The 14,390-nt window shown below is 41.8% G+C and overlaps 1 protein-coding gene across 7 annotated transcripts in view; it reads left to right on the top strand.

The window, feature by feature from the left end:
• The window catches only part of LOC108934813 (probable E3 ubiquitin-protein ligase HERC1), a 72,441-nt gene that overhangs the window by 35,711 nt on the left and 22,340 nt on the right, over nt 1–14,390 (top strand). For 6 of the 7 annotated variants that reach the window (XM_029252599.1, XM_029252598.1, XM_029252595.1 and 3 more), the window contains 19 exons: nt 25–145; nt 1,041–1,281; nt 1,943–2,109; nt 2,234–2,395; nt 2,495–2,592; nt 2,871–2,969; nt 3,309–3,476; nt 4,208–4,447; nt 4,548–4,631; nt 5,939–6,158; nt 6,676–6,979; nt 7,474–8,234; nt 8,553–8,766; nt 9,372–9,526; nt 10,146–10,229; nt 10,987–11,191; nt 11,705–11,832; nt 12,691–12,899; nt 13,796–14,064. In XM_029252599.1, the coding sequence (XP_029108432.1) occupies nt 25–145; nt 1,041–1,281; nt 1,943–2,109; nt 2,234–2,395; nt 2,495–2,592; nt 2,871–2,969; nt 3,309–3,476; nt 4,208–4,447; nt 4,548–4,631; nt 5,939–6,158; nt 6,676–6,979; nt 7,474–8,234; nt 8,553–8,766; nt 9,372–9,526; nt 10,146–10,229; nt 10,987–11,191; nt 11,705–11,832; nt 12,691–12,899; nt 13,796–14,064 (3,929 nt within the window). The remainder of the gene's footprint in view (nt 1–24; nt 146–1,040; nt 1,282–1,942; nt 2,110–2,233; nt 2,396–2,494; nt 2,593–2,870; nt 2,970–3,308; nt 3,477–4,207; nt 4,448–4,547; nt 4,632–5,938; nt 6,159–6,675; nt 6,980–7,473; nt 8,235–8,552; nt 8,767–9,371; nt 9,527–10,145; nt 10,230–10,986; nt 11,192–11,704; nt 11,833–12,690; nt 12,900–13,795; nt 14,065–14,390) is intronic. The other variant, XM_029252600.1, reaches the window with a different exon arrangement.

Here is a 14,390-nt window from a genome sequence, read left to right as displayed (position 1 = left end):
CTTGACACCCTCTTTTGTCCTAAGTCAGGTACACACTCCGCGCAGATGTCTGTCCGACAGCAACTTCAAGCTGCGGCACATACCCTCTACCAACAGGTGGTCCGACTGTTGCGTGAAAAGGTTATAATAGAGAAGGAGCAAACAGGTTTGTCACTGTAACTTAACAGTCCAGTACAGTGGAACCTCGGAACTTGAACGCTTCTGAACTCGAAGAATTCGGAACTCAAGCGAGTTGCTTGAGGAAAAAAATGTCTCAGAACTCGAACGAAATTTCGGAACTCGAACCGATGAACCTTCCAGGCTAAAACCTGTCGGACACGTGACGCGTCTTTTTTCCCATAAAACAAAGGGTGCGTACGATGCGTATGACTCGGTATGGGTCAGTCTTGCCTGAAAACTCGCAGAGTGAACATCTCTCTGAATTGTGCTGTGAATTTCCACGTGTTTTTTTTTTTTTTTTTTTTTTTTACATCTTATAATAAATAAGCCATCATGGGTCCTAAGAAGGTTACTAGTGAAAGCAGTCAGCTAAAAAGGAAAATAGAGAGAGCCACGATAGAGGTTAAAAAGGAAATAATTGAGAAACACGATAGAGGTGTTCGTGTGGTTGATCTGGCTGCACAGTATGGAATGCCTAAATCTACGATTTGCACTATGCTGAAAAATAAAGAGACCATCAAAGCAGCTGATCTTGCTAAAGGAGTGAAATCTATTACAAAGCAAAGACCACACTGTATTATGGTTTTAGCATCAGATATGTATGTATATAGGTTTAAACAGGCAATCATTTGGGAGTCTGGAATGGATTAATCCAATTTACATTATTTCTTACGGGAAAAATTGATTCAGAACTCGAACGCCCTTCTGGAACGAATTAATTTCGAGTTCCGAGGTTCCACTGTAGTTATATGGCAGTAGAAATCCCCTTAAATATCGTATTTAATTAGTAAAAAATACAAAAAAAAGAACTGACAGACACATCAGCATGAGCATTTCATCTTCTTACCATTAACACACCTCCTATACCCCTGATTTCCTAGGGTCCTACCAGTATTTACTTCTTGCAATGATATTTGCACTGAACTTCCACTACCAGCCTGAGGATCTGGAAGTTATTTTGAGGTGCGCTGTCCTTGAGATTTTGTCTTCGCTGACGGATAACACCTGCGTCCTGATGAACCAGCGATGGCTGGCTGCCTCTGTGTCCGGGCAAATGTTGCTGAGTGGTGCGGTTAAACTGGCAAGTGCCAGGTTACTACAGATTCTCGCTATTTCTGCCAGGTGAGAAGATTTGCAGCTCAAATGAAATACTGTTATTTTTTGTATTGTGTATAAGAAAAGAGAAAGAACATCTAATGGTTTTAATTAGCAACATCTTAGAATGTGCCAGTAGTTAATTCAACAGTGTTTGCATTGAGTTGTGTGTGTATACAGTGCTGCTTGAAAGTATGTGAACCTCTTATGTCCCTTAGTTTTACCACAAAATCATTATTTAATCAGAAACAGTCTTTCTCATCTGACATAACAGGTGTATAATGATCAGTTCCATATGTTGGTTTAGAGGAAATCGTATTTGTAGCAGAGAAACGGAAGTAATACAGGTACAAAAATAAATGAAGCCCAAGTTAACTTACCATCAGTAGACCCAAGTCTTTAAGTAGAATCAGGTGTGTAAATTTAATCATTAATTCATTTTCTAAGTTTATTTTAAGGCTTAATGTTTAGGTTTTATAAGTTTCATATTTTATACAAAAATAATGACCATCCTTATATGGTTCACATACTTTCAAGCAGCTCTGTATGCACACCTCAGTGTGTATGCACTGTATTTACATATGCAAGACATTGGTGTATATTGTATGTGTGTTTATATACTGTATACAGTGTACAGACTTTTAGTGTCTTGTATACAGCAAAATTAAATGTGTCCCATCCAACGCAGCTCCTGTGAGGACGCCCTGTCAATAGATGTGCTGCAGGCCCTGATGAATGTGATGTGCCAGCAGCTGCAAGGTCTCCTTCGCATGGTCCACCAGCACGAGGCGCTTGAACTCTGCGCTTTGGATGGTGTTGACCATGGTGCGGATGGCAAAAAGCCTAAGCAAGACAGTGAGTTAATAACATCCTAGAGATAATTTCTAAAGAACTGAATAATTATTTGTAAAGAATTGTGTTACAAGTTAAAAATTTTACATGGATTTTTTTTTTTTTTTTTTTTTTTTTTGCGCCTCAGAAATACAGACAGTGCGGAACAGTCGTGTTGTCGAGTCCCAGCTGGCCGACTTCCTGGTGTTCTTACGGCGCATTGTGCCTCTCAGGGGAACCAGGAGCATCTCTGTCTTCGTCAAGTGGATCGATCCACTCATGACCATCGTGTCTCCCAAATGCAACTCAGGTTATATGAGTGATGTCATTGCAAATCGTATAGGAAGATGAAATGCTCATGTGCGTATCGGTTTAACGTTTAATGTTGTATGTACTGTGTTTACATCAGGCTCCCCGCATTTCAGGAACCTAAGAACCAAACTGCTTGCCTTTCACATTTTAGAAGCTTTGCTGCCCAGCTGTTCAGATCCAACACAAGTGAAGCAGGTAACTCCTAGTTATCCTATTTTAATTAACTTTTTCATCAGTTATCAGACCTTGTGTTTTTGTAGCGGATTGATTGCTGCTGTTTTGCTATGTCTCCCCGATCCACCAGTATAATAGAGGTAGTATGGTCACAGCTGGTGTGAAATATTTCCGTTGCTTCCTGCTTACATGGGACTCAACAGTATGTAGGGAAGTTTTTTTTTTTTTTTTTCCCAGTTGCCACTAATGATGAATAGTTATAAATGTATATTTCATGTTTTATTTCTGTCCTCCTTTAGATTGTGGATCAGTTGTTTGGGCTTCTCTCAACATCTATGTGGGAAGAGCCTCCAGAAGTGAACAAAACACGGGAGAAAAGAGACGAGAACTCCATGATAGTATGTAGAGGAGCCTCTATGTGTACATAACTTTTATGTCGATATTGTGGTTGATAAATTGGGTTGGGACAGCTGGTAGTTTAGTGGTTAGAGCTACTGCCTTTGGATCCAAGGGTTGTGGGTTCGATCTCCAGCTGTAGTATCCTTGAGCAAGGTACTGTACTTGCCCTAAAATTGCTCCAGTAAAATTACCCCGCTGTATAAATGGGTAAATAATTGTAACCTTAACATTGTAAGTTGCTTTGGGAAAAAAATGTCAGCTAAGTGAACAAATGTAATGTAAATGAATGAAGTTACAGTCTGTTGATTGAGAGCTGTATTTTTTTGTCTCTTGCCCAGGGAACCAAAAGTGGGGATGAGTGTATTCCCATCGGAGACTTTTCGTTTGACCCATACAAGCTAACCTGCTGTTCTCTTGAGAGTGGCAATGTCCTTTCACATGGGTCTGGTGGGAAGGGCTATGGTTTAGCCACGACCTCGATAACATCGGGCTGTTTTACTTGGAAGGTGGGGATGGGAAATTATTAAATTAATTTATTTAAAAAAACATTCAGATGATCCTCGAGTTGATAAAAATCAACATGAATGAACCATTAAATACCGGACTGAAAAGGGAGCCTTTATTGTGCAAATGTTTAAGTTGGTCCATTGCATAGATCACTTATCCAGTACTACTCAGCATCGACATAGTAAAAATTCCATTAGTGTGTTTTTTCTGGCATGAGATAAAGCCATCCTGTCTTCAGTATTTAATTATACTAATGCAAATGGAAATTGCTTTTTTTTTTTTTTTAAATTTTGGTGAATAGGCCTTCTTTGAATCACAATGCAAGAGCAGCCTGTGCTTTATTACTTTTTTAAATTTTAAACTGGGGAAGCCTCCCATTCTTGCAAATGTGTATTTTATGTTGCTATTAAAGTAGATTTCTTCCAGTCTGTTCAACCAATTTGTAGAACTGTTTATCTGGGATTAAAAGTAAATAAATAAAACAGACCATTTCCTCTCCTTTAAGGGGCTCTACGAAAGTCAGACTTTAACCTTTGAAAATTATGCACTTTGGTTAAAATATAATGATGACAGATATTTACAAGAATCAGCAGGGATGAATGAAACAAAAATGTTTATAGTTTAAAACTGATTTACTCATGTGTAGTCCATGTGCCACTGGACATTTTCTTTCACTGTTCCTTAACAAATTTTGTTTTCTGTCCCTCCAAATCTCTTAATGTTCATGCAGTTCCACATCACCAAGGAGAACAAGGGCAATGAGGGCACCTGTATCGGGGTCTCTCGCTGGCCCATCCGGGACTTCAATCATCGCACTACCACTGACATGTGGCTGTACCGCGCCTACAGTGGCAGTTTGTACCACGGTGGTGAGCTGAGTCGCGTCCTTCCGTCCTTCACCCAGGGGGACACCATCACGTGCGTCCTGGACATGGAAGCCCGTACCATCTCCTTCGCAAAGAACAACAAAGTAAGGATAGGGCTGATACAATCAGCAGGACTTTTTTTTTTTTTAACCTCATCACAGTAAACATTCATTCACTGACAGATGCTCTGCTTTGGATTGACAGGAACCAAAGCTGGCATTTGAAGGTGTTGACGCTACCGAACTGTACCCATGTGTGCTTTTCTACAGCAGCAACCCTGGAGAGAAAGTAGGTTGTGGCTGATCATAACAACTTTTTGTGTTTTCATTATAAGCTAGTTTTATGAGGCCTTTTTTGATTAGCCAATATGTGACATGGGTATTATGGACCATGATCTGTTATGTTGCATTTATTCATTTACCATACACTTTTCTCCAAAGCGACTTACATTTAAGGTTCAAGTTTGAGGTGGGATGCTGTAGTGCTTAACCTGAATTTCTTAATTAAAATAAACTTAAGTAAAAACTGTAAAAATTCCCAAAGGAAACAATAAAAGTAATAATACAGAGACAATAGCAGTAATCATACTAGTATTGTAAGTAAAGAAGCCAGACTATGAAACATTGTTCAGATTGTTTCACTATGGTGTGTGAGACAGTGATTTATAATTTTATACACTGGGTTCTTGTGTCAAAAATTTGAGTTGTGAAGATAATTGGTGAAGATGTATTTTACAGTTTGTGTTTGATTCCATTTTCTTCAGTGTTCTATTTTCCTGAATTTTTCTGTTGAAGAGCGAAAATTACCTGCATTTTTGCATCCCAGCATTAGTTTTAATTATAATGTTTGAACAATTTTGAACAAATTTTGAAGTTAGTTTTTAAAAAAAAAGAAAAAAATCATAGAAGTGTTATGGGCATCATGTTGGGGGAGTGTATCCTGCCCTGAACACTGCCACCCTGCACTGGACAAGCAACTATTGGTAAAGGATGGGTGGAAGTAGTACAGAGTACTTTTTTTAAAATGTATTATAGCTTTGAGGTCTTTGAAGAATCTAGCCCATTAATCAGTGGGCAGATGTTCGTATTATTGAACCTTCACTGACTCTGACTTGATATTGGAGTTACGAACGAATAGATGTATGGACAGACTTTCGATTCAAACTGTCTTAGTAAGCTAAGGACCCTCTTTTGCACTTTGTCCTATTTAAATACTCTGACATTGCACATTTATTCTAAACTGTAAAAGCCAGTTAAACTTAACATTAAGGACTGAGGTGTTAAGGTATTTGCGGTTTTATAATGAACGCATGTTTTGTTTAATTGTTTAAGATGTGTATTGATACTTAAAATATATCTTTTTTTTTTCCTGTAAAAAAGCAGCGACTCGCTGGAAACTTAATACAAAGCATGATCTTTTGTACTTTATAACTTCATTTCTTTTCACGTATTTATTTCTTATTTTGGGTTTTGATTGTGTTCTAGGCATTAGGGGTCAAAATTGTGGCTCGAGGAGGGTACAGGGAGGTGGCATTGGAACAGTGGTGCAATATTAAAAAGAATAATGCAAGCCTCGTGTCTTTGCTGCACCCCAAGGTGGCACTGTGCGATCTGCAGATGCGAGGGATGCCCAGCGACCTCCTGCCTGGCGAGCCCCTGTGTAGCCCCCGCAATACAGTCATGCTGGAGGCCACCGTGCAGCTGCTGCGGCGCCTCTACCAATGTGACATCTGGGCTGCCCACGTTAACCAGTACATGCAGAGCCGGCTGGATCTCATCAGACCCCTTATCCAGGAAGGGGCCCTGGGCAGCACAGGTTAGCCTTATCACATATGCAGCACATGTGCATTTGTAGTGGTACACCAGTCTTTTGGACACTCGATGGAAACCCGATGGTTTCCATTGATCAATTTGATCAACAGCAGTTTGATCGTAGAATGAGCCAACATGTCTTCCCAGTTTTTCTGCATCAGTTCCCAGACACGGAACACCTAAGGGCTGCTTTTTCTTTGGTCAGTTCATTCCCTACCAGTATTGCCCAGGTGTTCTCACGCTTTACACTGTACTGTTTATTAAGGTCATTGTTAGTCCTTACTTATTGGAAGCTTCAAAATGTGTCTGTGATTCGTTTTGCAATATAAACATTCTCCATTCATTCGTATGCAAAGGAGTCTTTTAACTGGTTTGCCAAGTCACAGTCCTCAAGTCCATGCTTTTACCTCTAAATACTCTCTGAGAAGAAAGGATTCTGAAAAAAAGAAGACAGAGTAAAGAAATCTCAAAGTGGATGTTTTAAATGGCCTACTCTAATGACTTGTCTTTCTGTCACATAGTTGGGAACTTAAGTAAGGGAGGCCCGGAGGAGAAGGATAAAGTGCACGGGGAGCTGACAGGTGCCCCTGCACGATCTTGGGACGCAGCGTTGGGGCCGTCGGCTCTGTCGGAGTCACAGCTGGATGTCCTGTGCCGAGAAGTCTGGCCAGTCCTCGCTCTCCTTGGTGGGGTGGACAGTGGCCTCCGCGCCGGGGGATTGTGTGCGCACAAGCCCAGCGGCCGACGAGCCGTTTTGCTTGGGGTGCTGAAAGAAGGCAGTGCCCTGGCCAAGCTCCAGTGGGAGGAGGCCGACCTTACCATCAGGTACCACAGTGGGGAAGAAAGGTTTTACCTGTATGAGTACACTGTGTAAATCAGGCAGATGATGGTATCTCTGACTATGGGAAATTTATCAGATATACACATGATGGGTTTTTTATATTCCTGTGTAGACTTTTGTCTTTTTCTTAACCCTTTGTGAGCTTTCATGGCTTTACTGTGGTTTTAGACAGATGTGTGAACTGCAAATAGAGCTGTTGGTGCCGTGTATATTTAGACAAATAGTTCTTAATCATTTGCTACATTTTGACGTATTTCTGTATATATCAATTTCTATGTTTAATTCTCTCCGTTTTTAATTCTTTCATTTGCCATTTTTACATTCCATAACCATTTGAACCTTTTTTCCTGCTAAATTCACTTTTCTGTTTTTTCATTTCTACCTTTCTGTCTTTGTCTTTTTTGTTTGTTTTCTGTCATCCACCCTCTTGTCGTCCATCTCCATGTTGCATGTTCTGGTTCTCCTCCCACTAATCAAGCTTCCTGAATTCTTGGTCACCCAGCGACACCCCACTCTCCTCCCTGGAGCCTGCTGATGCGTCCCAGTTGGATGTTATGCGATTCAGAGGCCTGAAACCTTCTGTCTTGTTAGACCTGATCTTTCTGACGGGGATGCTGCAGGAACAGGAGGTGGAACGCCCCCGGTACCTGCTGCTCAGGGAGGGTCGCACGGAGGCAGGCCCTCAGCACGAACTGGAGCGCAGGCTCGACGAAGACATTGCTCGTGTTGTACTGGACGAGGATGAGAGGCCTGGTGGGCCGAGTGGCGGAACCCGGCCGGAGCCCCCTGACGGAGCAGATTCTTTTGCTGCAGCCAAGGACCTCCTGGGGGAAGATGAGGCCACTCTGCCCCCTGTGGGGGCTTCCCAGCAGGCCAGAGCAGACATCTTTGCCCTTGAACTGCGTGCCGTCCGTGTCTCCTACCTCTTACTGGGTGCCTTAAAGTCCCTATCAATGATGCTGAGCTGTGGGAAGTTTTCTGATATGCTCCTGCTCCCCAGGGCCGAACCAGCCTGTCACGGAAGTCCCAGCATGACCAAGGGCACTACAGGCTCGGTGGAGAGCGCCGAGTTGCGGCCAGTCCTCCACTTTGTCATTCGAAGCATGGTTAAGTGGGCTGTCCGGTCCTGCCCGATCAAACAGAAGGCGTCACTAGCTGACCTGGAGAGGGCTCAAGTTATGATCTTCAAAGGGATAGTTGGCAGACTACAGGAGGACCCTAGTGCTAAAGATCAAAAAGGTAAAGTCTATCAGCATTTTACTGTTTGTGTTTGATTCTTCATTTCCACAAGGTGTATTATAGCTACAATTTTTTTTTTTAATTATTAATTGCATTATTCATTAAAAAAAACAAACTTGCTCCCTATGAATTCTTTGTAGAGCTATTTGTGTCATGAATGCTGGCAGAAACATGGTATTGGACTAAGTGACTGTACCTTGACAATGGCGTATCTACACCCGTATTTTTCCATTCGTTGGTGAAATGCACTTTTGTGTGTCGCTTTGGAAAAAAGCATCTTCAGAAAAAAGCTAATGTTCTCTTTTGTTTCTCGCACAGAACCGGGACACAATTCCAACTCCCAGTCAGTCTCCAAATCATCAAGCACCATGTCTCTGTACAGCAACGGCTCTGAGGGGACAACCATATTTTGCCCGTCCAACGGGGAGTCCGCATCCTCCTCCAGTAATGACCTGGCTACCTCCCTGCTCTCTGCACTGCAGACTGACGGCCTGGAAAACTTCAACCCGTTCCTCCCCATCAATCTCCTGCAGTGAGTTCTCTCTGTGTGGAGGACAGAGCAAGTAGTCCATATAAGAAAACCAGATCCATCAGCCTACAGTGTTTCCTTTGGTAAACATATGGTTAATTGTGAGATTTTTAAGCTTAACCCATGTAACCGGGGAAAGGCAGTGTAACCGTTTCGTGTTTAGATCGAATTTACCTTTTTTACATATATACCTGACTAGCTACGCTTGCTGATGGACAAAACACCAGCCATAGCCACACAAGTGTCAGTTCGTAAACACATGTGGAGCAGCTTTCACTGACTGTCTGGGATGTTTTTGCTCCAGATCTTTGTCAGTCAGCAGCTCTGCTGAGAAGCAGACAGGTGAGCGAGTGCTGTGCACTAACCTCTGGGTCTTAGTCCTGCAAGCCTGCGTGTCTAACTGCAACCCTGCTTTCTGCTTTCCAAAGAACAGACGTAGAGACGAGAACAATTTGTTCCTTCAATTTCCAAATGGATAGGTGTTATTTTCTTTTATAGTTTTCAGTTTGTACAACATAAGTGAATTGTGAGAGTAAGTTCTGTCAGATGTGTCTCTGCGCTTTCGAAAGTAGAATCCAGACCTGCTTTTATGTCTTGGCTTTTTCTAGGCGGATGGTATTGGCACGATTCCCCACCTTGACCGGCTTGGTAAATAACCCAGTGTTGCATCCAGGCTTAAACTTGGCCAGCTCTATATCCTGTGAGGGTTTCTCAGAACCACATCCCATCTTCCTGGAGGCCACCGCTACCAGGAACCAAGGGGGTAAGGTGCTTGGCTGGAGGGACCCCTCGTGCTCCCATCGGTCTGAAAACATGAGTGTATTTCCGGGATGAGATTACTGGTTTACACTGCATGGGGCGCAAGTTTTTCCGCAGGCATTACCACAGCATGTTGGGTGCTTTAGTTTTGTTTTCCTTTGTGTGCTCTTCCCATGTGCAAAAGTTTTTTTTTTTTTTTTTTTTTTTTTTTTTCTCCCGAACTTTGTCTTTGACTTTTTGACACCCATTCGATTAACTTGGCCCCATCAGTAAATTGCTCGGTCAACTTTACGACAGAATGAAACTCGCCTCCCGTGGTTTAGTATTTTATGATTTCATCTCCTGTAATTACAATACAGTATAGATTTTCTTACATTTTTCTCGTTTCATCTGAAGCCAACATAATTCTATTTTTTCTTAGTAGATTAATGTACATTAATAACCATAAGAAAATACACCTACTGTATGTTTGATCCTGTTATGGCAATAAAAATGGTAATGATACTAGGAAACCTAATTGTTGTTCTCTTGTGTTTCCAAAGATCTGTTTTATGATTTTACTTGCGTGAATAAAGTAATGAAAAAAATTTATTTTAAGTATTATTTTCCCTTTAAAACTCCAGAGCATCCTCAGATGTTTGTCCCCGTACGGTTGCTTGAAATGGGCTTCTCTATGAGACACATCTACAAGGCCATGGAAGCAGCAGGTACTTCCAACACTGGATCTTATTCTTAGTAACAAATGTTAGATGTTACATATTGTTTTATCAGTTTCAGTTCTGGTGGTACAAAATATTCACAACTTGTCAATACAAGTTAAAGCTCCAAATAATTATACTTTTACGGTACTCATACTGTGATATAATAGTGTAAACAGCTGCTGCAGTTATTATTTTATTGGAGTAATTCACTGGATACTGTTGTTTACCAAATTAATAAGCCTTTTTTTTCCTTATTTTATTGTACAATTGAGGGAGTAAAAAAAAAGAGTTGCCACACATCCTAGTTTTTTCCGAAGTGTAGAAGTAGACAGAGGTTTTAGCAAAACACACGTGTTTGTTGAAGCAGAAATGTATCATGTGGAGACACAAAACACCAGAGGCTTAAACTTCAACAAATGAAGCAGTGTAATCACAGGGTATTGAAATTGCCAGGAGTTTTTCTGAGGCTTTTCAGTCATCTTTATCTCTCCCATATTCAACGGTGCACAAGGGAGCTGAGTTAATCTGGTCCCACATTACTCCTGTATTTGAGTGCGCTTTTACTATGAACTACACGACGATGCATAAACACGGTTGACGATCATTCCGCAAAAAACGTATTTTTGACAAAAGATAACTAAGATGATTACAAAAAACTGGGGAAATGCATATTTCCAAAGTTCAGAATTTGAACATATTTGACCAAGTTTACAAGGATCTGCTCATTCCTGCAGAGATCATTTCAAATTTTCTTCTCCCCCAGGGGTGACCGGGGAGGTGGACCCCCACACGATCGAAATTCTGGCCAGCTGGATGCTGGAGCATCCTCTGACAGATGAGCAGCAGGTGGATGAGGGCCCTCCCGCTGGAGGCACCAACAGCTTATCCCCTGAAGGGCCACAGACTGTGCAGTGCCCCGAGTCTCCGACCACCATTACCATGCCAGAGAGCAGTGAGCCCAATGAGAGGTGCAGCTCCCGGAGAGACACCCTAGAACCCCAACAGCATGAGTGACCAGCCCTGGTTCTGGTGCATTCCTACTTTACAAGTATTTAAAAATTCTTTTGGTAGCACGTAACCTCATCGGCTGTTTCAGGGTTCCACCGCTCCAGGACCAGGGTTAACAACTCATGACTTACAGATTTTAACTCCTCTTTTGGTATTATTGTAATATTGTCTTGGTTCACCATCAGCAGTGGTATTTCTTCTTTTAATTGGTTAGATTTTGTTATTTACATGCTTTCAAAGTACACAAATTGATTTTAATATAGGATAACACGGAAATGGAAAGGACAAGATCTTTTCTATGCGGTCATTCATATTTACAGTTAGAGATTGACTTAAGTACAATGCAAGAAATTTTCAAATTTTTATTATTGTTTTGCTTGTCCTTTATATAATGTTAAGTTTGCATGACATTTTAAGTTAATTTTGGGAAGGTGACAGATGTCTGAGCCGTTAAATGTGTTTTGCTGTTGCAGTCTGCTAGCTGGTCTAGATCTGGTGGAAAGGGAGAGCTTCTTGGACGTTCACTTGACCAGGAACAGGCCTCCGCCTGCCCGTCGCAATCGTGCAAGCTTCGGCCAGAGGTCCTCCTTCAGACGAGCTGGTATGTAAAGTGCAGAAATGCAATTAGCAGTTGTGATAGCCTGTTTATTAAAGAAGCTAATTTCTGTGGACTAATCAATGCTTAATAAGGACCAGATGTTTGTAGCCACCTTTCAGGAAGGGACATCTTTTCATAATTAGTATAGTTGAAAGACTGCTCTTCTTCCTTACAGTGTCTTAATTGGCAGAATGTCTTAGTAATTGAAGTGGCATGACAATGTATTGGCAGGACCAAAATGTTGGCAATAGTACTCAGATTAGTTATACATAAATAGCGAGGGGGCAGATAACTGGCATCCCTTCGAGGATACGCTTGCACTCGGTGCTTCCAGGATAGGCTTTGAACCACCTCAACCCTGATCAGCACAAGCGGTTATTGAAAATGAATGGATTTTTTTTTTTTTTTTGTTTGTTTTACTATTGGGAGGGCCAAATCTCCCCTTTCTTCTCACTATGATTAAGAGGATTTCAGATGAAGCCTGTAAAATACACTCCATGATGAAATAACTCAGAACATATCTGTGCTGTTCTATATATCTATTTCTATGTTCTATATATCTATACTTTTTTACCATTTGTGTAGTAACACTCAAAGAATTACTGAAACAACCAGTTGTGTATTATGTATATTATATATGTCTTTGGAGTTGGAAAATGGTGACAAAAACTGCCATTTCTCATTTTAAAAATGTTTCCATGCATCTAATATACCTGACACTTGTGACAGTGTGTTTTTTCATAAATATATGTATCGCACACTTAGCAAAACATCTTTATACAGTATTAATGTAATAATAAAGAAAGATTTGGGGCAAAGATTTGGGTCTATGTTTTTTGAGTCTCTTGTGTGCTCTTTCAGACTCACCGTCGCCCAGTCCTATCCCACCGCTCTTCAGACAAGACCCGGGGGTGCTGGACTGGCCGGAACAGGCAGAGACGCACCCTTTTGCAGCAGAGGAGGACTCTGAGCTTGGGTATATGGACGATACCTACCAGGAGGAGCCGTATGAAGAGCTTCTTACCCCTGAATTCATCAACTCTGAGAGGGATACACTCTGGATGGTGGAGGTGGTGGACTTCTCTGTGATAACTAAATGTAACCATGGAAGGATTTAAATACAGGTGGTCCCCGATTTACGATGGTTTCACTTACAACTGTTTTGACTTTACGATGGTGAGCTCGCAATAGATATTCAGTAGAAACCATATTTTGAATTTTGATTCTTTTCCTGAGCAAGAGATATGCGGCGCGGTACTCTCTCGTGATGCTGGGCAGTGATCCGCATCTCCCAGTCTGCCACACAGAGGTGTGTATTGGGTGTATTAAAGGCACACACACACATTTTCTGAACCGCTTGTCCCATACGGGGTCGCGGGAAACCTGAGCCTACCCGGCAACACAGGGCATAAGGCCGGAGGGGGAGGGGACACACCCAGGACGGGACGCCAGTCCATCGCAAGGCATCCCAAGTGGGACTCGAACCCCAGACCCACCGGAGAGAAGGACCCGGTCCAACCCACTGTGCCACCACACCCCTGTATTAAAGGCACTTTCAACTTAAAGTATTTTCAACTTATGATTTGTTTTGGGGAACGTAACCCCATTGTAAATTGGGGACCCACCTGTATTGAGCTATGAAAGAATGGCACTGGGGAAGTTGTACATTTTCTTTGCATTTAAACTGTGAACCTTTAAGAAACATGTTGAAAATTTCGAGAAAGCAATAGAGTTTTTTTTTTTTTTTTTTCTCCTTTTTCTTTTCTTCCCACAACAGTAGACTATATTTAGGAATAATATATCACCTTCATCATGTCTCGAACAGACATATCTTACTTAACGCAGCTTTATTTTCCATGTATTTTCTATCTCTGATCTTAAAACTGTAATATATGATACATAAGGTCAATAATGCTACTGGCAAACGGTCTCCTTGCCCAATATAAAGAATGTAAAATACCACCAGGGTGGCGAGGATCCCCCTGAGCCCCACGAGATGGTGGAGTGCGAGCTGTGTGGCACCCTGACGCTTCAGTTCAATCAACACATGAAGCGCCAGCATCCAGGCTGCGGGCGGAGTGCTGGGCGGCGAGGGTACCGCAGCAATGGTGCCTATGTGGATGGCTGGTTTGGTGGGGAGTGCGGTTCTGGCAGCCCCTACTACCTGCTGTGCAGCTCTTGCCGGGAGAAATACCTGGCCGCCAAGCTGGGGGAGCTCGGCTCCAAACCAGACAGGTGAGAGCTTGTGCTTACCTCGTGTCTGACCTTCGGCAAACCAACAACACCCCATGCTTCATAATTTCAAAGGTCTATATTTACACATAATTATCTGAGAAACACTTTATTTTCCTTCTACACGCTTATGCAGTTTTTAGTAATTTATGTGTACTAGACATATAAATATTTTATCTCTGGAAAAATTTGTTTGCTCAGTCATCCTGAGTATTTCAGGGCTCATGGCATTGTTTTATTTGAAGTTAATTTTTTTATATATGTTTGCTGTTTTACAACCTCTATGCCAGTGTAAAGAAGGAGTTATGCCACTATGGCAGTTCTTGTCT

This window comes from Scleropages formosus, chromosome 6, assembly GCF_900964775.1.
Source record: "Scleropages formosus chromosome 6, fSclFor1.1, whole genome shotgun sequence".
NCBI classification, from domain to species: Eukaryota; Metazoa; Chordata; class Actinopteri; order Osteoglossiformes; family Osteoglossidae; genus Scleropages; species Scleropages formosus.
Note: the sequence above shows the minus strand (reverse complement) of the source record. Positions and strands in the feature narration are given on the sequence as shown.